Below are 25,663 nucleotides of genomic sequence, written 5' to 3'. Positions count from 1 at the left end.
GCCCAGGCCAATTGGATGAGGTTCAACAAGGCCAAGTGCCGGGTCCTGCACTTGGGTCACAACAACCCCATGCAACACTACAGGCTTGGGGACGAGTGGCTGGAAAGCTGCCTGGCGGTACAGGACCTGGGGGTGTTGATTGACAGCCGGCTGAATATGAGCCAGCAGTGTGCCCAGGTGGCCAAGAAGGCCAATGACATCCTGGCCTGTATCAGAAAGAGTGTGGCCAGCAGGAGTAGGGAGGTGATCGTGCCCCTGTACTCGGCGCTGGTGAGGCCGCACCTCGAATCCTGTGTTCAGTTTTGGGCCCCTCACTACAAGAAGGACATTGAGGTGCTGGAGTGTGTCCAGAGAAGGGCGACGAAGCTGGTGAGGGGTCTGGAGCACAAGTCTTATGAGGAGCGGCTGAGGGAACTGGGGTTGTTCAGTCTGGAGAAGAGGAGGCTGAGGGGAGACCTCATTGCTCTCTACAATTACCTGAAAGGGGGTTGCAGAGAGGTGGGTGCTGGTCTCGTCTTCCAAGTGACAAGAGGAAATGGCCTTAAGTTGTGCCAGGGGAGGTTTAGATTGGATATTAGGAAAAACTTCTTCACTGAAAGGGTTGTCAGGCACTGGAATAAGCTGCCCAGGGAGGTGGTTGAGTCACCGTTTCTGGAGGTATTTCAAAGACGTGTGGATGAGGCGCTTAGGGATGTGGTTTAGTGGTGGACTTAGCAGGGTTTGTTTAATGGTTGGACTTGATGATCTTAAAGGTCTTTTCCATCCTAAATGATTCTATGATTCTATGATCTGCTGGTGCTAGATATGGAAAGCATGTTTCCTTGCATTGATGATTTTACAACAGTTTCTTTGTGCCTTAGCACAGGCCTCTGAGGTGAGCTGATATGCTAAAGATGATGTGAAATTACAAACACATGCCCTGGTCCCGTCCATGTCAGCCTTCAGGGTCTTCCAGCCACCTCTGAGAAACTCTGTGTTTGACTGGAACTGTCTACTGCGGTCCAGTAGAGCAATTAGCAAACAAATGGAAAAGTATCTGAATATCCTGTCTCAGCTGTGATGCCATCGGGCTGTGTAAGCATTGCAGTATGATGCTGTATGAGCTTGCTCTGCACACCTTCCAGAGGTCAGCTTACTTTTTAAGGAAACACATCCAGACAAACCATGAATGAGAGTTTCTTTCAGTAACCATAGACCAGCCTCTAGGTAATTCCCTTTGTAAAATGGTTATAACGGTGATAGCAAGCACAGGTTCTCTTCCAGGGAATGTGTGAACACAGTCTAATTGTTAACTGTTTTTCTTCCTTGATTTTGGTGTAGTGCACAGTTAGAAGACAGTTTTGCTTTGTCAAACCTGGTATTATTGTCCTATTATCCCCTGAGCTGGTTGAGCCATAGATGTTGTAGAAGAATAAAATGTAGGCTGGCCGTCTTTTTCCTGTTCTACTCAGTAACAACCAGTACCCATACTGCTAAATCAGTTTTCCCTTTAAATATTCTCCTTTGACAAAGAAAAACTGAACGTTCTGGATAAATACAATGCAGCTTTGTGTTATTTTAACAGCCAAAACTACTTACTTTTACCTTTCTGATGTTTCTTTTGCCTTTTCTGACTATTCCAAAGGTCAAATCATCTCTCAGAGCACTTCCGAGTGATTCACAGTGTTACTTTATGGTTGCTTTTATCATCAGTTCTCACACTGCAAAACTATGGCTTCTCCTCTTCAGAAATGCCACTATCACTGAGATTTGACTGTCACCTTCTGTAAAATGTTGCATCAGGGTACATGCCTGAGAGGGCCTGGTTTTAGTCATTTGACGGATTAAGTCAGCGCTGCATGTGGTTGCTATTTGAAGGACAGTCACCAGACTAGCACACACAGAAGGAACCCCCGTCATGCCTCCCAATACCTCCTGCCTCTGGGAGGTGCTGTAGTTGGTACAGATTTCACAACCAGCTTTTCATCTCTGTTTCTGTATGTCTTCAACCATTCTAGTTTTCAGAACTGAGGATTTGGGGAGGGTTTAATGGCTGAATCATCTTTTTCTGCCCTGACTGAGGGAGTTGGAAAAGCAAATGCTGCTATATAAATTTTCATTTCTTTCTTTTAATAATTCTATGCTTCCAGCAATTCATTGGTTTCTTGATTCTGTTTACTTGCTTCCAATTTAAAGATGGCTTGTTAGGAAATAATACCCATCCTTCCCTGCAAAATTTAGTGCTGTCTCTAAGCATATGTTGTAACATCATGAAAAGAAGGTAAATATAAGGTCAGGAAAAGGCGAGTGTAGAATGTTCTTCCTCCCACTATAAATTGACAATATTTACCAACCAGTATCTGAGGGATTTTCTGAGCAGGAATTCCATTATTGGGAAATCTTCCTAGTAACTCCTGATGGACTGGACCTTACCCTTGAATTTCTCTGATCCTTCTTGAATGAGATTGCTAGTCTTGTATATCAAGCATGTAACGTACCTGTGGTGGGATATTTTTTTTTGCAGACTTAATATAAAAGAAACAGAATTAGGAAGGACAAATAACAGTTTTTTATGTCAGCTTGTGCTTGCTGGCAGTATTATGTAGATCATAGTATATGTAATCTTCTTAAAATAGAAAATAAAATATATTTGGCTTCTGTGTAATCCATTTCCAGTATAGATGTATGTATAAAATTCTCCACCACAATTACTTTTTTTTTTTTTGCTAGTCTGGTCATCTGTTAGCCTCAGATTTAATAGGCGTGGAAACCTGTATCTTCTTGTCACTTACCCAGGTTGAAGTCTAAGAAGTTTCTTTATGAGAATGGCACATGATTACTAGTCATAAGCTCTTTTTAATTTGGTGAAATAAAATATGGTATGACTAGTTCTTCAGTGTCAGCTTAGGATCTGAAAATTAAGAACAATTCTAGAAGCACAGTTGGTATTATTTTAATAATTGATGAATTTGATAAAAAGTCCATGGTTGGTTCAGTTCCATTGTCTATACAGTTTTCTTGTATTACTTCGATAGACCAGCACAAAAAGAAATCTTGTCTTTCACGGTTGGTTTAAGCATAATACTGTTTGTCTTTAAAGCAGTATATAGACAAGGATGAAAACACCAACAGCCTGAACAGCCTGGAATCGTTGGGGTGGAAGGTTTTAATTCTCAGCATTTTAGTTGAAAGTTTGCCAGCAATATAAGCAAGTGTTGGCATGAATTTCTTAAATGGGACAACATGCTGCCCCTTTTAGGTCAATTGCCAGAACAACATCATCATTACGGCATCTGCTTTCAAAGACAAAACTTCCCTTTATCTGAACAGCAGTTCTACTTGCATGTCTACCAAATGTCATCTCTATGTTGGAGCAAAAGTGTCCACTTGGATCCAGAATTTGAAGAACATTTTGGGGTTTGGATTCCAGTTAGTTAGCATTTTATTTCATGTACTTTCAAAGGCCATAATAGTCTATTGGAAAATTGGGGAAATTCTGGATAATGGAGAAGGCATTTAGGTATGAGATGCTTTCTCATGATTGTTTGTAGGTCTGCTAGGGATTCAGAATCAATCACTAATTTGAGAATGGTCAGGCTCGTGTAATGGGTTGCCACAAGGGCTGAGTTTGAGACATTTTTTGCTATGATGGCTGAGCCCTCTGCTGTGGAGGACTGCTGCTGTGTAGCAAAGCAGGCTCATCTGAACCACCATCTGCTGGGTGAGCTTCATGGCAAGTTGTTAAATTTGGCAAAATAAGCTGATGGCTTTTTTGTGTAATGTGGAGTAAAGCAAGCCTGCGTCTAAAATTCCAAACTATGCTTTCCCTTTCCACATCACCCCTGCCACCCCCATGATAACTGCTTGAGGGAGATCTGAATTCTGTCATCTTTACACTTCTGTCGCTTGTCACACTGCTACTAAGGGTTAATCCTGCCAGTTCCAAAGTTGTCTGAATGTATCAGCTCTGTCTATCACATTGTTGTTATGACGCGGATGTTTTTCTGTTGCATGGGGATGCTAGAATACAACCAGGTAGGCCTGAGGCATTTTCTCTGCTATGGCTTTTCATTGTCTTTTGCTGTTACTTTGCAGAACTTCTATGTGAAATGCATTTTGCAAACAAAATTTTTTCTTTATAATTGGATCCCAGGAACTGAGGCCTAATTTGTTTTAATTTATTTTTCTTTAAAAGACAAAACAATTGTTGGTTTCTTTAGCTGCACCCTCAAGCTCGTATTTGGAGCTGATGGCTGGCTGCAGGGAGCAGTCCTGCAGCCTTTGCTGGTTTGGCATGCTTCAGCTTAGTGTCTGTAAATGCAGTGCTCGAAGCCCCAAGGAGGAGTATGCGGAGCCATCTCAGAGGAGGTTACTAGCTTTCGCCAGTGTTTATTTGCAAAGGCACGGTCCCTTGCTTGTTTTGCCTGATTTCGGGAGATTGGTTTAAGAATCTGTGAAGTACTACAAGGAACAAACTTCTACTTGGTACCTGTGGAAACCTGCAGAAGGTGGGGGACCATGAGGGCTGATAGATAGCACGATTGCAAGCCTATGACAGTTTTATTCCAACACAGTGAATGTCAGTATAAAACTGAGCAGAATTCTGCTATAAGCACCATCTCTGGAGTACAGAGGGGCTGAATGGTTCATTGGCTTTATTTTGTGAATACTTTGATAAAGGTATAATTCCATATCATTACATTTACCTCTGAGTATCAGGCATGGGTGAGTAAGTATCAGTATTGGCTTTAAAAATTAAAGTTGTCTTGGGAGCGTATCATTCATTATTCATTTAGCACAGCGTGAAGAGAAGGCTGTCATCTTCTAACACAAGCTAAATTAATGGCTTAAATTATTAGCGTGTACGCTACTGTCTCTTCTAGCAAATATATTAGTGACTGTCATCCCTTTAAAGATGAGTTGACATGATTTTGTCTGCTTTTTCTTTAATGGTTGAACAACAGTATGGGGAAGTTTCTAAGTCTGAATTAAATATTTGGCTGCTCCTCCACTCTGAAAATTGTAACGTTTAGATAAAGGTTTGGCCTGTATTAAATAACAGCATTAAATTTTGCTTCACGCACAGAATCTTGGCAGAAAGAAATGTACAGTGAAACACAGACATTTAGATGTTTTCTAAAAATAGAGAAGATGTACAGCGAAATATTCATGTGGTTATATATTTGACCTTAGTTTATTATTTATGAGTATTATTGGTTCTCATGTTTCTTTGGAAAACCACTGAAAAACATATAATTAGAACTCAGGAGTTTGATAACACTGTTAGTTTATCTGTATACATAAATTTATATACAGGCTGCTAGAGTGCAGGGAAGGATCTTATGAAGATTAAAGTGATAAAGCCAGTATTTGATCTCATTCATATTTTCTGGGGGGAGAGCTTTGTAATTCCCAGCAACTCCCTCTCTAGAGCTGGGACTCTACTTGTCCCTCTGAAGCACTTGTGTATCATACACAGCTTGGAGAGAGCTCATTGCGGCTCTGAACCCAGGCGGGAGTGCAGCAGTATAAAAGTGGAGATGATACCAAGAAGGGAAGATGACATTTTCTCAACTAATAATTGGTTTGCCCATGTTATACATGCTCACAAATGGTACAGTGGTCACCGGGTTGTTTTTGCATGTGCACACAAAGTAATACCATGTGTTTCAGATTACACTAAGAAATGGCTTTGGGGAGTAAAAAATCATCTCCGGTATCGCTGTAATTTTGTCCTTAGAGTAACATTTGCAGTGCCCTGAAAGTCCTGCTTCCCACCTCCAAGACTAAACCTAACAAAGCCTGTTAAAGTATTTATTTCTTAGGATACATACACCAGGCTGATAGGCCACAGCAGGCTTACAGAGGCCACAAGAGTCTTTGACCTTTACTTCTCCAAGTGTTGTAAGATTCATCTATGCATCAGTTATATGTAAAACCCACTCAACTTCTTCACAGGGCTTTGAGTTACATTTGTGTCTCTCCCCTTTTATAACCATCGAGTTTAGGAAACCATATAGACTTTTAAATTTTCCAGACCAGGGTGTGTTATGACATCAGGGAGATGGGTATATGGACCAGCTGCACACCTCCATCTGCAGTTCCAGAGCTTTTTCACATGAGATTTTAATCTTACAGTGTACCTAATCTAATTTTCTTTAAACTGCATTTATTTAATAGTCATTATAAACCATATTGTAAGGATATGATTTTAGAAAGGGCCGCTGTGGTCTTCTAATGTAAAAGAAGTATAAAATCAAATGTAACAGCTCATGTCTGCAATGAAATTCAGTTCTGTCTCTAGATGGTTAGAGATGACAAAACTGTGTGAACCTTACAAATTACAATCAGTGTGAAAATATATACCACTGGGGAACCTTTGACAGATTTCCCCATCTAGAGTCTAGGGAATTACTTCACTTACCATATGTTGATTGTAAATAAACTGACAAGCTGTAAAGTATAGTTAAATAACTCCAGATAATTGAGTATAACACTAAATATGGAAAGAAGGTCATATAGTGACATCTTAGGAACTGCAGGATTAATAGCGCTAAGTTGTTATTCTTATTTAGACAGCAAAAGATTTGAATCAAACAAGGGTAGGAAGGCAGAATGAGGGAAGAAAAAATGGAGGTCATCATTACTAGGAGTCTTACAAGTTATGGCAGTATTAGTTGGGTTTTTCCCCAAAAGAAAGAAAAAAATTTATCTTTACCCTAACCATTAGAATATAAAGCATGATTTGTGTGACGAAACTAAATCTTGATAAGGCAGTATGTCTGATTTGGGGGTTTTGTGATGCCAGCTAGCTTAAACTCACTGAGAAACTGACTGAAATCCCTGATTAGGCAGAATCAAGGTCAAATATGAGACCTGGTTTCTTCTTGGCGTCCAAGGTGGAATCACTCCTGCGCTTTGCTTCCTCAGCTGCTTTTATGCAGTCTGAGTTCTGGCCTGACTGGGGAGTTTAGGCAGCCTGGAAATGTAGACCATCACACAAGCTCCAGATACCTATAGGTGATAAGGTAGAGCTGTTCTGCCAACCAATTGATTTAAAAGGTATATTCTGAGGAATGGGAGGTTTTGTCTATTTTGCTCAGTATAACAGTGGACAGAATAGTTGTATTGGTGGTAAAAGGGACATTAAGAAAATATGTTCTCTTGTGATAGTTCAAAAGTGCTGAAGTGTTAACTGTTCCAGACAGCAGGGGGAACAAGCGGAAATTCTATTACTGGTACTGAGAATTTGCATTTGATTAGATGTGTCCTTTTCCTACTGCTTCAACTAGGTAGATTGATATTCCTTGTCTGCTTAGGTAGCTGACTGTCAGTAACTCGGTGTATCTGTAGGAGGTTTTAAGCATGTGGTTAAGCCTTTTGTCTGAGGCCAGCACTTGAATTTTTGTTTTGCTCAAAGACTGAGTACGAGGAAAAGGCTGGTAGTCTAAATTGTAAAACCATGTGGAAGGTAAAAGCCCTACAAGATAACTGTCATGAAAATAAATTTGTAAGAATTAATTTCACTTTCAGTGTCTTCACCAATCACATTTTCATTGCTTTTCATGTATCTCTTTCTTGGACAAGCCCACTGACATTTCATTTTGGTCAAAATTTCTCCAAGGGTTTTGTAGCAAATAGCTTAAGGATTCTACATCAACAGCAAGCAGTTCTAAAGCAGCACCTTTCTTGGGACTGGTGGCTGCTAGCAAGTCTGTGATGTTAAAACAGGTATCACTGAGGTTTAATGGGCTTAAATACACATTTTTAGGTTATTTGAAAAATATTGGCTGAGATTTCCACAAGCAAAAAGGCAGTGATTAGGATTTTGGAAAGTATGAATGGAAGATGTGGCTGCTGCTTCTTTGTCTTAAACTGTTCCTCAAATGCTGGATGACACTGTTTGGCTCTGATGCTTTCCTCCTAACTTTGAGCACCTGAAAGCTCAGTATTGCTTGAAATCAACAATGGGCTAACATCCTTTTGGATTAAATCTGGAACAGGGAAGCTATACCATGCTGCAGTAACGAATTTTGTTATTAATGCACTCTAGGGATATTCTCACTTGATTAGGTACAGTACAAAGACTTTCAGTATTACTGTAGTCACCTCTATTGAATAGTTTAGAGACTCATTCTTTATGGATTATTTCAGTCTAGATTAAAATACAGAAAGAATATTGTATTTGGTAGTTGCTAAAATATGTTTGGGACATCAAAGCATTAAATTGCTAAATTTTTCTTGTGCAGATAGCTTTCTGTTTTGCTTCTAGGTATGGTAGTGGGAAAGAGAAAACCAGTGCTTCCGGGCTGTTGAACTTGTTTGGATCTTAAAATGAACAAAAGCTTTTAAAACAAACAAACAAAAAAAACCCCCAGAAATTACAGTGAAGTAATTTGGGGGCTGTTAGCATTAAAATGTCCTAAGTTTTGCAGGATGACAATGTAAATTTATGCTAGCTCTTAAAACATTGCGGCTTTTAAATACATACATTTAGTTTACAGTGTTATCAAATATCATGTCTTAATTTCAACAATTGGATATATGCGCTAGTAAAGACTGGGTTATCACAATCAAAATATTTAAATATATCTTAAATTACTAGGCAACTAGCTTCTATCAAACAACAGTGTTAGTATATACTGTATTTTCAAATTGTTTCATTATAAAAATTTGAGGTCTTTAAATTGACATTTTAATTTGCAATACATTGATTATAAACATCCAATACAATATAGGCACTTTCTATATTTTTAAGACTTTTAAAATTATGTTACATTAAACCATTTATTGAAAAAAAGGTCTTAAATTTACAGTGCAGAAGAGAACTGCAGAGACACACAAACTTCATTTTTGATCCACTCTATTGTGATACTGAGGTTGTAGCTCATAGACATACTGTGAATTTTTACTAGAGGTTTCCTAGTGTTTTACCGTTAATGCATTTTAAAGAATCGCTAGTGTATTATGGAATAGAAAAGAGTTCTGTATTACCTATTTAGGACTTGATTTTGTACCAGGATCTACATGGGTGCATGAAGTGCACATTCATGACGTGATCTTTCTTATGCTGATTTTGTAAGCTTTTCTAATGTTTTTTGAAAAAGTGTAAACCTAAGGTCAGCATGCAGGAGTAACAATCAAAAATAGTAAATGGTTGAAGCAGAAACTAGTATACTGGTATCACTGGCTTTGTGTTCATATTTTTACTGTTCACATCAGACATATTTCTGTTTGTCAAATCAAGACTGTATGTTCAGTGTTGTCACGGTTGATTGCTGCATTCAGTGATTAACCTGGAGATACATAGAGACATTCCATTTCAGAAGACTTGTTTTAATCTTGGTCTTTAATCTTTGGTATTTTTCCCTGTTGACAAATACACTGAGTACTGTATGACTGGTTGAAAAATATTCCCTCATGCTATATCCTATTTCTTTGCCAAAAACAGGTCTAAAAAAGACAAAGCTAAAGCAGGAGCAAAACCAGATACTTCTGATCAAGAACCAGAGGGACTGACACTTTTGGTACCAGACATCCAAAAGACTGCAGAGATAGTTTATGCTGCTACCACCAGTTTGCGCCAAGCAAACCAAGGTAAAATAGAAATACTATTATAAATACTGTATAGTGTTTATTCGTAATACATTCATTAACAGATAACTTATAAATTAGCTTAAAAGCAAGAAAAAATACATCCCTTCTACCCCCAACCACTGACTACATTTTCAAAGGCGGTTGGAACCTTGGCAGAAGACAGCATACATGACCTTTAATAGTAAAGCCTTTGCTGCTAAAACTAAATCTTACGAATTAAATTAACTCTTAACTAGATGAATGCAGAACAAAAATCTAAGTCATGGATTGAACCTGCTGATACTCAAAGGACCATCCAGTTGTCTAGTAAAGAAAACTAAAGATTAAGTAGCTCAACTGGAGGAGCGGATTTTAAAAAGACTTGTATAATCAACTCCTGATTTTGGAGAATGTATCAAGAATACATGTGTGAATGTCCATCCACACAAGCGTGTCATACTTCCTATTTTAAATTAAAAAAAAAAAAATTAGAAGAAATGATAAAAGAATATTCATAGCAGCAGTAGTTATAAATTATTTATGAGCTGAGATAACGATCTTTATTTACTTTGAGCTGTTCAGATAATGAAATATATAGTGAGAAAAACAAGAGTCGTATGTTGTGAGTGATCCCCAGTTTTCAGACTTCTCTGCAAACAATGTCACCATAAAATGTCATTTCAAGTTAAATAATCCCTGAGTGCTTGCTGTATTTGTCTCAGAATTACATGGTTAACTACAAATAATCATCATGTTTTGTGTAACAGAAAAGAAGATGGCTGAATGCTCCAAAAAGGCTGCTGTGAAGCCCAAGCCTTTGTCTGTTTTACGGTCTCTTGAAGAAAAGTATGTGGCTGTCATGAAAAAACTCCAGTTTGGTAGGTTGAGAAGTGTGAATATTTGTGTCTTAGAAAGAAATACCTAAGAAATATGCAATCTGAATCACCACACTGAATCCCTAACTATTTTAGAAAGTTACCAATTTTTTTACATATGTCACCACTGATACTTTTCACATATGGAAAATTCTTAAGTCTGTATTTTCAGGTTACCAACTAATGCACTGTTTGAACTAATAAGAAATGTTTTAAGCATCAACTAGATTAATTCAAGGGACCAGATGAATTCAATGATGGTGTTCATGTTTTCATTCCAGTAATGATTTGTGAGTCTTTCAGTCCTCAAATTATATTGAAATGTTAGTAGATTTTTTTTTAAAAGCTCATATATGACTGTGTATATATATGTTTGTTAATGTAGCTTTTATTTTTTAAATTTAATAGATTTCAGATCAAAATGGCTTTTTTAAAATGAAATTGTAGTAAACTTCACTGTGTCTTTTCATGGAGGGCAATATCTTGCATTTGCAAAATGTGATGGGAATTGGTGCTTCTTTTGGCCATAAAGGGAACGTGTTCAAAAAAAAATCATGAAGAACAAATAGTATGTCATCCAAAAAGAGCTATAAAATTATGGCAAAAACATGTTCTATGAGTATTTTTTTGAGTTGCAGTTGTATTTGTAAGGGATTTTCCTCACAAATGTTTGTGGAGTGTATGCCAAGAATAGGAGGTAGGAAAGTTTGTAATGGTAGCTTTTCACCCTGGCAGCCGTGCTGCAGGTTTTGCCTACTAAGTGATTAAAGAAAACTAGCTTCACTGTAATTTGTTATGATTCTTTAATAACATTGCAATCACCACACAAATAAATACTGTTGGCACTCTGCTTCACGCTCATTCCCTTATTAGCATTATTATGTATTCATGAGTATCATTGTATTCCTGGTCTGGAGTAGCTGGTAGCTTTCCAAATCAGAAACGGTGTATGTTTGACAAGTTGCACATGAAAAGTTGTAGATTTGCTGCAGAAAATAATTTAACCCAGGACTGTTAATGCTTTGTTTTCTGTGATCACAGTTAACTCACAAAATATGTATTTTTTGCATTAGTATAATGCAAATTAAACTTTCCTGATTTTAATACTCAGAATGTGTATCCAAGACTAATCCACTATTAACTTCACTGTTTTCCTGATGCATTAAAATTTTCTTCTCTTCTAGATACATTTGAAATGGTTTCTGAAGATGATGACGGAAAATTGGTTTTTAAAGTAAATTACCACTACATGTCTCAGGTAAAAAATGCAAGTGACGCCAACAGTGCTGCCAGAGCCCGACGTCTTGCTCAAGAAGCTGTGACTCTTTCAACATCGCTGCCTCTCTCATCTTCATCCAGCGTTTTTGTACGTTGTGATGAGGAGCGGCTTGACATTATGAAGGTAAAAAGCAAAGTTATTTTTATTTCCCTCTTTCAGCTTGGCATATAAATGTTTAAGAAGGTGCCTTCAGTCTTAAGAAGAAACAGAAGTATTTCATGTGTACTTTAATTGCTGTCCAAACTTTAACATAAGTAGTAGTATTTTAGTGTCTGGTCCCAATTTCTCAATAACTTGGTGGGGAGCAGGGAGAGTCCATCTACCCCAGGAGTGCTCTGTTAGCCAAGGAGACTTCACAGAACAAGGTTCATTCTTCTTCAGCTATTCTGAAGGGAAAAGTTTAATTTTGTTACTCCATTATGGTCAAAGTGTATCTTTGCATACAACCATTTAAGTCCATTAAAAGCAGTAGGTATGAGAAGTACACTGAGTATCTCTGGACCTGAAGTTTGAAGAAAAATTCTATTAATAGCATCCAATAGAGGGCAGAGTTTTAGCTCCTTCTGTTTTGCTTTCCATTTGTAATCTGGATAAATGAACATTAGCAGAGGGCTTCACTTACCTAGTGTCAAAATGAACAGACTGACAGCCTGCATATGATTATGATGTCTAACAGTATTTTCTGATAAGTAGCATGTGGAAATAAAATGCTTCATATACCTTATAAAAATCTCAACTGTGTGACAAATAGAAGGGTTTTTTTGAAAACTGTCATCTTTTTCTTTTTTTCCACAATGGTAGGTTCTCATTACTGGTCCTGCAGACACCCCTTACGCAAATGGTTGCTTTGAATTTGATGTATATTTTCCACAAGACTATCCTAATTCCCCTCCACTTGTGAATCTGGAAACAACTGGAGGCCACAGCGTGAGATTTAATCCAAACCTCTACAATGATGGCAAGGTAGGTCAACTTTGTTCTTGTGTATAGATGTAACAAGGAAGTGAAACAGATGAAAATTTTTTCCTTTTGCAATCAAATGATCATACTGCAGGAAGGTGTTTGGTTAAAACTGGTCTTCAAACTGAAATGAAGAGTGATTTAACAGTTTCAAATGGGAATGATCTCCTTTCAGAATAGTCTTGGAGATTTTTTTAAAGCCTTTATGAGCTGGATTGGACCAAAAAGCAAATAATTTTGCCCTAGAAAAATGTTCTTTTCCATCTTCTTTGCTAAATTAACCAGGCAGAAATCTATTTTGGCTAGCTTAAATACCCGGGATCCTTTCCATGGACAAAGCATGCTTCATATCAGCAGCAACTGAATGTGTTTGCCAAGTGCCCTGTCTCTCTTTTTCCATGCCAAAGTGCTTTTTCTTGAGGGAAGATAAAGACTTTCCTTAACCTCGGTATACTTTTACAAAAAAATAAGGTAACTCCAAAATATGGGCTTAATGACAGTTTCCTCAAAAAATAGTAAAGCTTTTGGAAATAATATTAAAAGTTAAAACAAACAAGCTTTCCTCCTTCCCTCCCCGCTCTCCTTGGTATGTGGCTCATTCTAAAGGCTCCAAAAAGCTAACAAAAAGTCAAGTGCATATCAGGGAGATGCAACTTCTATTTATATTAAAAATAAGCACACATTAAATTCTCTGCATCTAGAGAGATGGCTATGTGTATGTCTCCACTGAAGCACAGACTCACACAATAGTTTTCGCTGTAGCACTGTGGCACTCCTTCAGGGTTGGGTTTTGGGGTTTTTTTTGTGTAAATATTTAATCCATGGGCTAACATTTTTCCCTTATTCCACTGTCATTCATGGGTTCCCCATGCTCCGTGTTTTCACAAGCTATAATACTCCTTTCCAGTACTAGGCACAAGGTTTTCTCTTAACATGGACACAGAATGTAATTCATACTGGAGACTTTATCTGCTTTTTTTCTTTGCCTAACATACATTAAGTCCTGGCAAATATGCGCCTCTAAATTTCTTCTGTTTGTCTTTTTGTGTTTCCTATCTTTGTGATAAGGTTCAAGAACTCCATAGACTTCCCTGAAGTCCAGATCAGTCATAAAAGTTACTATTTTCAATTCCTTGATAGTCTGTGTGACAGAAACCACCTTTCACATGCTGAAGCAGAATGATTGTCTTTAAAACCCACAACAATAAGTGCTAGAATCCGTAGGCTTTCCTTGAAGAAAAGTAATCCACCTTATTTTTTTCATTTATTAACATGCTGTTCTTGCTTATCCACATTATTTTTATCTGCTTTCATTTCAAATTATTTTCACAGGAAACAAATTTGTCTTTTAGAATGCAGTTACACAGAAGTTTGTCAAAAACAAATTTAAATGTAATGTTAACTTTTTATTCTGCCCAAGCAGAACTATTTCATCATAATATTTGTCTGTGGTATTAACAATGTCACCTTTTCAGGTATGTTTAAGCATACTTAACACATGGCATGGGAGGCCAGAAGAGAAATGGAATCCGCAAACATCAAGTTTTTTGCAGGTGAGCATTTCTTCTTTCTGTTCAGTAGATGTCATTTAGGAGTAATAAGTGGTCTGTCAGTCCTAAGGATTTTCTAGTGCTTTTAAATCAGACTTTTCTTAAAAAAGCATAAATAAGACAAAAGTCCAGAAAACGTCCTTGGATCACTAGAAAAGAAACACTGTAGAGCAGACTAGTTCTTCAAAGCGCTCTTTCCAACTAGTATTTCTATTGGTCTTGTCTTGAAGAGTGGCTCTTCATGTGTGCAGCTCATTTCTGCACTGTCTGGACTTTGCTTGGATGAGTTCAAATATTTTAAAAAAAAAAAAAGCAAAAAGACTGGAAGATGGCATCACCTCCTGGAACTCTCTATCACAAGCTATTTATGGTGAAGCCAACTCAGGCTCCACATTGTGAGAAATGAGAAAGTGAAGTATACTAGTGAGGACTGTAAAGGTACTCCTCCGAAGTCTACAAGTAAGCTGAATAGAGGAGTAAAGCTGAAGGGAGTTAAAGTGTAGGTATAGTGTGTTCAATAACAATTAGTGTTAAATTTGACCGGAATTTATTAGGACATGCAGTCCTTATAATTTTCAGCTTCACGTAATAGAAATGCACTGACTAATAAGCACATACATTAAATAAAAGTAAAGCTTGCAATGGCGATTGCCTATGGTGCTTTCTGAATTTAGTCTTCCTTGAAGTAATTATTATGTAGCACAAGGTACATCTTCTGTTCTAAATCCTGAAAGTCTGTACAGTTTCTGTTTCAGCGTAGTAGAAATAACAACCCTGGCCTTCAGGAGAACAGATTTTGGCTTGTTCAGGAATTGGCCTTGGAGAGCTGGTTGACCAGTCTCTTAAAAGTTCAAGAATTGTCTATTCCAGTGTGTGGAAGTGAGGCAAGAGTGGCAGAAAGCCAGCAAGGGTAAACAAGGAACTCCTGCCTAAGCTCAACTGCAAAAAGAAGGTACACAGAAGGTGGAAGGAGGGGATGGGCTACTCATTAGAAATAAAGACACTGTCTAAGCATTCAGGAGAGAAATTAGCAAAACCAAAGCTCAGCTGGTGTTGAAAATGGCAAGGGATATAAAAAGCAACAAGAACTTCTTGTAAGTGTGTTGGCAGCAAAAGAACACATTTTCCTTAGGCTTTTCTGCTGCTCAGTGGAGCAGGGAACCCACTGACAAGGACATAGAAAAGGCAGAGGCCATCTCTGCCTCACTCTTTAGTGAGCCCTCACTAGGAAGGTCTGTGAGAATGAGGAATTACCCACAGTATTCAAGCTGATTGGATCCACAGGTTCATGGAACCAGATCTCATGCATCAGAGGCTGCTGAGGGAGCCAGCCAATGTCACTGCAAAGCCACTAGCTCTCATCTTTGAAAGTTCAGAACGATCAGGGGAGCTTCCTGGCAAATCTCACACGGAGCTTCAAGTCAGGCAAAAAGGAGGATCTGGGGAGCTGCAGACTGGTCAGCAACACCTGACTCCTTGGGAAGATTATGGAGCAAATCCTCCTGGAAGCTATTTTCAAGTGCATGGACAACAAGAAAGTGATTGAGAACAGCCAATGTGGATTTACTGGGGACGAATAGTGCTTACCCTGCTTGCCTTCTACAGTGAGGTGACTGGCTCTGCACAAAGGGAGAGCAGTGGGTGTAGCTGACTTTGACTTCAGCAAGACCTGTGATGCAGTTTCCCTTAGTACCCTTGTAGCCAAATCAGTGAGATGTGCATTATAAGTGGGTGAAAAAGTGGCTGGACCAATGGCAAAGAGATCTTACTGTTGTCTTTAGTACCTAAACGGGGAAGGTATAGAGAAGATAGAGCCAGAGACCTCTTAAAGATGCAGAGCACTAGGGCAAGTACCAATTGACACAAGATGGGCCATGGGAAATTTTGATTAAATATTAGGAAAAACTTTTTCACTATGAGGGTGATCAAACACTAGGACAGGTGTCCAAGATTGTGGAATTTCCATCCTTGCAGATGTTAATGTTCCCTCTCCCTTCAAGGGACAATTATGATTTGGAGATCTAAGTTGTGGTTCCTTACATAGTGTCACTTTCCCAAGATACTTCTTAATCAAGAGATGAACTGAAATTTTGAACTATAACTATAAAATCAGTGTAGAAATGTGCAGGTATTATGAAGTCTTATTTTCACTACAGTCCTTTTTCTTAGATTAAAATGTTGGATTTGGTTGTTAGAAATCTCATGCAGCATTTAAGTTTAAAATTTTAAAGATTTTCAGGGTATCATTTTGAAACGAGTAAGAAAGCTGTTGGAAAAAGTCCCCCCCGGTACTGGGAGAAAAACACTTTGTAGCTTTTAAATGGAAAACAGCTGTAGAACAAAATAAATTGCTTGGAAAGAATTAAGCAGTACATGTTTTTTCTGGCTCAAAGATGAAACTATTGTCAGACCACCCAAAATACTTCAGAAATTAACTTTTATAACCCAAATGAAACTGGAAGATCAGTTTAGAGTTTCTCATTCATTACAACTATAATTCAAAGTAACAACTGATTATTAAGGCCAAGAAAGTACAATGCTGCGTAGTGTCAAATTTCTCTACCATAGCTATTTGAATATCTCTCTCTAAAATACAAAATTTAAAAAAGCAAAACCCAACTACGTCCACACACATGTAAAGGTCATAGATCACAAAACACCTTAGGTACCTGAAGTGTTGGACCTGAAATACTCTACCTTGGCTTAGCACATTTGCGTTAATATTCTGCCTTTTGTAGTGTCACAAGTGGCCATTTTCTTGCTGGAAACTGATTTGTGAGGCACATTCTGTACATATTAAGGCATTTATCCATAATTTAATTTTTAAGTGTAACACAAAATAGTCATGGCTGCTTCTGGTTGAATGCATGGCAAGCACAGGAGACAATGTGATGGTGCACACTATACTGTGTTAACAGCAGCTAGCTGGAGAAGCAGCTAGCTTCCCTGCCTGGGAAGCAGAAAAACTTGTTTAATTTTCCTTCACAGCCCAAAGGAGGATGCTAGTTCACATTTCCTACTGCACAGCCACTTGCCCTACCATCAGGATAAAGACTTCGCTGCCCTAGATTGCCCTTCTATGCTATAGTTCAAGCACAGCAACTACACAGCTACAAACACAAAGTGTCATGGCACCAGAAGGAATAAGGGTGTGTTTCTGTGAGGTGATGGTGGGACTCAGATGAACCTGGGTCATTCAGCTGATTCTTGGGCTGTTGCTTTGACATGAGTTACAGGTTTGGCGATGTGCCTATGGAGTGAGTACACATCACAGAGAGTATGGAAAGCTGGAACGCTTTTGTGCTGGCATTGCTACAAGAGAAACTCCAAGAGAATGCCACACTTAAGCACAGAGCACAATTACCTAGTTGTTGGGATACTGCCCTGTGAAAGAACCAAAGTCTTGAATTGTCACTGACACGGTATCTATCTGACGTGAGCTGTACGTTCTGCATGTTCCAAGAAAAAGAAGGACTGTCATCATCTGTACCCAAATTCACAAACTGGGCTGCTAAATTAGGGGTTGGCTCCAAGCTTTAAATTGTGTCTAGGCTGGGAGGAGAGTCGGTTCCAGCAACAGCTGCCCTGACATTTTTAATCTACTGCAGTGGATGTCTTGCACCTAAGTATGCCAGGTGCTCAAAATGCCATTCTTAGGCATGTAACATACCATCAGATTTTCAATATTTGAGGAAATACTAGTGTTCAAATCACCTTTTTTGAATTCTTTACAGTTCTGGAACTAGGTTTGTGTCACAGAATTGTAATCCCTAAAATTCTTGCTGGACTTGGTCTTATGTACATAAGAAAAACCTATCCTTCATTTAAAATAAATTTTAAAAAAAAAGTCAGTGATGTTTTTCTACCTATATAACAATGTTTTCTCATGTAACATAGTTTTGATTAAGTTGAACAACAAGTTAACAGGGCCAAACATTCTAATACTGGAAGAATTAGCAAGCCATCAAATCATGAATATGCAATACGTATACATTTGGATTCCTAAGTGCCCTGTGTATCTATTTAATTCTTTGTTTCATATTAGAAATACTTGGGCATATAGTTAAATGCCATGTATGTATGTAAGCATCTCTTCCCACATGTACTTGATAATAAAATTGAAAGGGGGAAAATTGTTGTTTCCTTATCACTGAATAGTTGGTGCTTTGTTGATATAGTACTGAAAACATTTTTTTCCTATCTCAAGAGAAATACTGAGGTTTTGTTTTAATGGCATATGACACACAATGTTATATGTAAAATCTGAAACTAAAGGGCTGAAAACATACCTAAATCAACTGAATGCATTTGAAAGAAAAAATGGGAGAGCATGTATACCGAGATTAATTTCAGTGGTTCGCATTTCACCTCCCTTGTTCCTTTTCCATCTAGTTCAGAATCAGAAGAATTAGTAAGCTCAGCCACAGGAAAAGTTCAAGAATTGTTGACTGAGAACTTCACAAATACACTTTCTTTCACAAAAGGATGCAATCAGACATCTCTTCCTTTAAACATTTTCTTTTACTTAAATTTGTATTTTTGTTATTTTTTTAACTTATATTTGCCATTTTCTCAGTGTTTAAGCTAAATACATAGTTGTAGGACTTACATTTTTTTATATGTATTGATGGTTTTGGTTTGAAAGCATGGACATTCCCTACTTGCAAGTAGCCTGTATTACAAATTACAGTACTTTGCCATAGAAGTGGTTTTGCATATAAGGTAAGCAAAACTATGTATATTTGTAAAAACAAGTAGATGGCACAATTTTAATATTTAGTTTCTTCTCTTAACAGGTGTTAGTGTCTGTCCAATCCCTAATACTGGTAGCAGAACCATATTTTAATGAACCGGGTTATGAACGATCAAGAGGTACTCCGAGTGGTACCCAGAGCTCCAGAGAATATGATGGAAATATACGACAGGCCACAGTCAAGTGGGCAATGCTTGAACAAATCAGAAATCCATCGCCATGTTTTAAGGAGGTAGGTTTTGTGAAACACAGTAAATATCTTGTTTATTTATTTATCTTGTTTGAGTGTTAAGAATAATGCAAATATTTGGAAACATCATGCACGAAATGTCTGTTTTAACCTCCTCTTTATTCCCTGGGGCAACTGACTCCAGAGACTGAAGTGAATAAGGATGCACCTGACTTCACAGATCCTTTTCTGGGAAAGGGGAATGCACGCAAATTGGGACTGACCTGTAAGGAGGTTTGGTGCACAGTTTGATAAAACATGGTTCATAAAGCTTGGCTCATTCTTAATGCCAGGTGGTACATTTTATATTCCATGTGAAAACTATTGATCAGCCCTACAAATGGGCACTCAGTGTTTGTTAGTCAGCACAGCTAACAGGAAGTATTTTTCCAAGAAACATGAATTTGAAGCAAGTATTAGGAAACACTTTGGATACACCAAAACAGTGCAGATTGGAAAAATACTTTACAACAAATTCCAGCCTGCATATTATTTATGGAAGGATCCACAAAACATCTGTGCTAAACTAGAAATCTGTGCCTTTGAAAGCAACTGTCTGGATGCTGAAAAAAGCAATACTAACCTTCATGCATTTACACTGTCTTAAAAAACTTAGTGAAAGAAATCAAATTGCTTAATTTGTTTACATTCCTGAAAATAGACTGACTCACCCATAGCATCACAGAATAATTTAGTTGTTAGGGACTTCTCTCAATGTCTTTATTCCTCAAGTCCAACTCCTTTCTCAGAGCAGGTCAATTAGATCTCAGGGACTTGAACATATATGGCAAAAGATTCAAGGAAAAAAGAGCTGAAGATACACTAATTAAGAGAATCTGTATGAATATGAATGCAAAATGGTTGGTCAAACATGAGTCATCTCACAGTACTACCAGCAAATACTTGGAGAAAAACACATTTTACTCTGAGCTACTAAAACTTTTGCCTCTTCTAAATTGAGGTGTGCAACCATCTTGTAGCATCACCTATGCTTTCAATTGTCTGCGTACTAAAATGTTGAAAAAGCATAATTATTTTAGGATTATGCACACTGCTAAGTGTGGCATGTGAGTGAGACGGTAGTTTCCCATCCCTTCCTTGCGGTCTGTAAAAACATGCTTTGGAATGCAAAAACCTTTTTCCATTAAAATTACTGTGTCTTATGGAATACGAAACCATAGACACTTCACCTGCCTGACAGGAGTTAAATACTTTATCCACATGCAACTGGAAAAGGATGTGCTGTGTACTCTGGTGTCTTGAATTAATGAAGAAAAACACGGTGGTTGTTCTAAACTACCTCTTATGTGTTTTAATTAGTAAGTTGAAGACCGTGATAAAGATAATATTGTGACGCGTAACTAAATAACCTCTGCTAATAGGTTCTTTTTTCTAGCTAAACGTAACAATTTCACTTTTGCAAAAGAAGTTCTCAAATTACAGTAAGTTTAAATTAATTGAAGATATCAGAAGGCGGTGGGCTCCCTGACAATAATGCTCCATCTTTCTTTGCACATATACAGAAACGAAGGATATGCAATATTACAGTATTTGGTAACTGAATCCCAGTTTGCTGTTATTGCACTTTTCTTCAAAAGAATCTCAGCAATATTGTGCTTGCTCTGCAGCTTAGCTTTTTTACTACTTGTGTGAAAAAGGCAGCTTGTAAGCTGATATCCTGCCCCTCTTCAGGAAGGTAAAGTAATAAGGTGTATCCAGGTGGTGGTGTTTTAGTGGAAAACCAATCATTCCCTAAGAACAGATGACTTATGCATAGCACATTGTTACCAAAAGGCAGATGTTGAAAACAACTACTAGCTTTCTAAATGTGGTGTGTAGCTAGGACTGAGTTAAGCTAAGCCACACACACACACACAAATGAAAAGTTGCATTAAGAGGTAGATAGTTTGCAGAGCTATCTTTAACATTTAAAACTCCCTTCTGTTACCTGTGAAGAGACAAGAGTTTTGCTGCACGGAAGAGGACTGGCCAACACTTAAAACCTTTGCATCCAAACTGTTTCGTTCTGGTTTAGGTAACTGCAGTTTTTCGAATTTCCCAAGATATAATTTTCTATTTTTCCCTGTGTTGAGGTCTTTAGGACAGAATGATGAAATCTTCAAGATTCTGAGATGTTTGAAGCTACAATAGCCCGCTTCTGTGAGGAGAAGTTTAAGGCTAAGATAGCTTGCTTTTGTGTTTAAAAACACAATCATACTAGTTTAACCCAGTGCCTTATCAGCTTGTGCAACATGAGAACTCTCTTTCTGCTTCTCTGAATACATATTCCTTATCATTATGTAAAGTGACATGTATCTTTCTTTACATATCAAAAAATGGAAATTATGCACTAGAAAGCATTACATTTTCCTCTGATGCAATAGCTGGATTTTGGAAGAACACTAGATTCCATCTGCAGCCCCATCCAAATGAAAATGTGTCTCATATAGATTATTTGAGCACTTCTCTGAGAGACTAGCTTCTTGTTAAGACCTCTAGGTTTTTTGTAAGGTTGTGTTAGGAACCTTAATGATGATGATCATTCAGTAACAAAGGCATCCTGAAAACTTAGGTCTGAGAAAGAATGTACATCTTTCAGCTCCTAAGATCTTTTGTCTTCACAAATCTGAGTTGTCTTCCCTTCAGTGTCTTAAATGACAGGTAGGCTCAGGAGATGTGAACTGCTGGTCTTTGGGAGTTCTTCCAAGCTCCATTATGGATATAAGGAATGCATCCAGAATTGAAGCAAATTATGCTTTCAATATGCAGTTTTTCTTTAGTCAGATAGCTATATTCTCTAACCTCTAGAGGGAAAGATTATTTTGTCAATTATGTTGCAATATTGCCAAGAACTCCCTGTGCTCAATAAAATTTCTTTTATTTTGTTTCTTTCACCAGGCAGACTTTCAGAAAACTGTTTAAGACAAAGCCAATACTAAGTAGAGTTTGACAACTTTGTCTAACGGTTGATTGATTGGGGTTTTTTTAAACTCAAATCTGTACAGAAATACCAGAATTACTATGTGATCAAACACTGGTTACTACCCAAACTGGGGGCAGCTCAACTACTATTGCCTGGGAAATCTAGTTTTCCCTCAGAGGTGCTGCCTCTGCCTAGTACGTCTAACTGTGGTTGTACCTCTTCCATAGCAGCTGGTATGATCCTTCTCTGTGCAGAAGTATGTTACGTTCCTATGCTCATACTGTTGACAGTGTTTCTGCTTATCTGTTTTCTGTTCAGACAGCAAGAGGTTAGTGACAGGGGAAGACATGGTGCATGTACTTCCTACCTGTGCTTTTTTAATAAAATAGGACTGTGAAACCAACAGTAAAAGCCTTAATATTGTGTTTGTGTAACCCTGGCCCTATGCAAAATAAACATCCATACATAGTGCCTGCATAGTAAGATCGTCTTTGAACTGAAGAATGTGTCTACCATTCTGCTATCACTTTTTCTTTTCCCTGGTGTGAGACTGTATTTCTGGCACTCATCTACGCTTCACCCAGGTAACACAAGTGAATGTTGGAATGGCAGGCTGCACGTAAATCGTGGATTCATACAGACTGGAGGAGATGTCCAGGCCAACCTCCTCCTCAAAACAGGATCGGCTGAATTCAGACCAGGTTCCTCAGGACTTTTTCCAGTTGGGTCTTGGAAACCTCCAAGGACAGAAATTCCACAATTTATCTGCAGCCTGGTTCAACGCTGAATTATCCTCATACTGATTTTTTTTTTTCCTTATACTCAGTTAGAGTCATAGGGGTCTTGCAAATTTTGTATTGTTAAAGTATATGGTTCTTAGAAAACAATGAACACTCTGTTCTTTCATTCGGAATGTTTTCTTGCAGGTCATCCACAAACACTTTTACTTGAAAAGAGTGGAGATCATGGCTCAGTGTGAGGAGTGGATAGCAGACATACAGCAGTACAGCAGTGACAAACGGGTAGGCAGGACTATGTCCCATCATGCAGCAGCTCTAAAGGTGAGACTTGCTTTTATAATTTTATGTTCTTTAACACAAAGACGACAAATGGCAATGAAGTTGCCTAGCAGCTGAGTTTTATAATATCAATTACAGAAAACCCCAGCAACTTTAAAACATGTAAATAAACGTAAGTTTCCCAGCTGTCAAGAGATAAAGTGTATGTGCATACCACTTTCTCAGTATTTTTTTCCACAAGTTAGATTTTCCTTTAGCGCCTGTCCTGCCTATTTTTCTATAAGTACTAATGTAAGATATAGAGACTTTATTTTCTTCTCTCTAGGGGTGAGTGGGGGCTTATCATAAAGTTGTACTACAACCAATTCCCTGCCAGAAAACAAGCTTTTTGATTAGACAAGAACAGTTACTAAACGGTAGTCCATTACGTTTTACCCTGTGTTAAACTTTTATCAACAGTTACGACCATTATAGTGTTTTCTTCCTTCCTAGCCAAGTACTATCAATTGTGTAGTTTGTGTCCACACAGACAACAGACCTATATTTTATTTTTCTTTCTTCCCCAGGAGAAAAAAAAAAATTCAAGTCTTCTTTTTTCTATTGCTAGACTTGCATTCTTTCAACGTGACTGGTTGTCAAAATGAAGTTACTGTTAGTTACTACGATCAGTAACAAATCTCTGTATATCTGTCTCTGTAACAGATCTCATCAAGACCATGAACTCTTTATAAATTTATGTTTTGACTGTATGACCTACCTAGTCCCAGCCGGTTTCTGCTGTGATCGCAGAATACAGATGACTCAACTGCAAGACAAATAGCATAGCATTCATACTGATGCACTAGTTTGCTGCAGTTCTGTTTACTACCTTTAATTTGTCCCTAGCAGCACCTGCTAATTACTCTGTCACTACAAGAAAAGTACCAATCCTTAAGTACAGGGGAAAAGTTTATTCAGTCACTGAGATAGTACATTGAAACCTTTTCTACTTAATCCTTTTTCTGCTTCATGTTCTCTAGCATTGTGAAAAGTAATGTTTTAACTGTGGTCTCTTCCACGCTGATTTCTTTTTGTATATTCAGCGTCACACAGCTCAGTTGCGGGAAGAACTTCTAAAACTTCCCTGTCCTGAAGGATTGGATCCAGACACTGACGACTCCACAGAAAAATGCAGTGCCACAACAAGTTCAGAAGAGACTGTGTTGCACGAACAGGTTAAACCCAGCAGCAGTAAAGATATCCCCACTGATTTCAAGTTATGAGTTGCATTGACATGGACTTTCTAGACACAAAGGCTTTGAAGCACAAGCCAAATATGTCAATATTTGTATGTAAGAAGCTAATTATGTAATAGGTAATGAAATTGAAACTATACTATGCCCTTAAGGATATACAGTTTAATTCAAGATGATCTTTTATTTACCTGTACAAGAGTGTAAACTTTTTTGTGTTTTTATTTTTCAATTGTGAGAACCACTGATTGGTATGTTTAAAAAGTTATGTATACAAGAAATGGATAAATCACTGATATATAAGGGAAACTACCTTAGGAAAGAATGTTTACTGAATGTTTATTATTTTTTTTTACTTGTAGAGTGAGGGCGGTTGTAACAAAGAATATATATTGGTCATTCTTACAGCTACTATTTAAAGTCAGAAAATTTTCACTGAATTTGATAGATTTTACGTTTGGCCATATATTCATGCTCATATTTGATTCTAAAGAAAACCTCCTGTATACTTCAATAAACGTTAAATGGACATGATCCCTCTTTTATGATTTACTGGTACATTTTTTAAATAAACTGCCGTAAAATACATTCTAGCTGAGGACTTGCACTTGTATGACTGAATTCATTACAGTCAACATATTTAATTTTATGCTTACTAATTCTAAAATGCAGATGAAATAAATGCACATGGTTTTACCTCATGCCAAAATTTGGACTTCTGAATTCATCTTTTGTTTGGCTATTTTATGTAAACTAACAGTATTCTAAATTTCTTAAGGGCTATTCTGGAACAAAGTCTTTTCTCTGTGACATGTCTGATTTTTACATAATCAGCTGTACTCGTAAGTACTGACGGGGCTAATGACGTGGCACACAGGACTCTAACGTTCTGTAGTTCCTACTGTATAGACTTATTTCCAATTTTATATGTGCAACCACAGATCCCTAACTAAAAAGGGTAAGGGATTTGTTTGATTTAACAATCAAGTCTCGCTTTTAACATAACATGCATTACTATCACTGTTCTTAGGTTTTGAGCAGTCCTTGAAGGACTAAAAAGTTATTACTGGTCTTACCTCAGACTAATGATCTGTTGTATTATAAATACTATAATTCAGGCAAAACCGAAGCTTTTTTGTTTTCTATTTGTTCTTTGTTTATAAGTATCACGCTGGAATTTTTTCACTTTTTGTTTTACAATGTATTATTTCTAATCATTAAAAATGGCACCAACTGAGGTTGTGTTCTTATGCTGATGGATAACAGACTTTGATAGTTCTGACCAAAG

At 37.7% G+C, this 25,663-nt stretch overlaps 1 protein-coding gene across 1 annotated transcript in view; it reads left to right on the top strand.

The window, feature by feature from the left end:
* BIRC6 (baculoviral IAP repeat containing 6) overlaps positions 1–25,567 on the top strand; it is a 193,425-nt gene extending 167,858 nt beyond the window's left edge. Inside the window, exons 67-74 of the mRNA XM_059835694.1 lie at positions 9,431–9,576; positions 10,323–10,433; positions 11,615–11,832; positions 12,511–12,672; positions 14,145–14,222; positions 19,016–19,204; positions 23,051–23,185; positions 24,226–25,567. Coding sequence (XP_059691677.1) covers positions 9,431–9,576; positions 10,323–10,433; positions 11,615–11,832; positions 12,511–12,672; positions 14,145–14,222; positions 19,016–19,204; positions 23,051–23,185; positions 24,226–24,405 — 1,219 coding nt within the window. The 3' untranslated portion in view covers positions 24,406–25,567. The remainder of the gene's footprint in view (positions 1–9,430; positions 9,577–10,322; positions 10,434–11,614; positions 11,833–12,510; positions 12,673–14,144; positions 14,223–19,015; positions 19,205–23,050; positions 23,186–24,225) is intronic.
* The last annotated feature ends 96 nt before the right edge of the window (positions 25,568–25,663 follow it).

The sequence above is a fragment of the Gavia stellata genome, chromosome 2 (genome assembly GCF_030936135.1).
Source record: "Gavia stellata isolate bGavSte3 chromosome 2, bGavSte3.hap2, whole genome shotgun sequence".
In the NCBI taxonomy this organism is placed as follows: Eukaryota; Metazoa; Chordata; class Aves; order Gaviiformes; family Gaviidae; genus Gavia; species Gavia stellata.
This window is presented reverse-complemented; position numbering and strand designations above follow the sequence as displayed.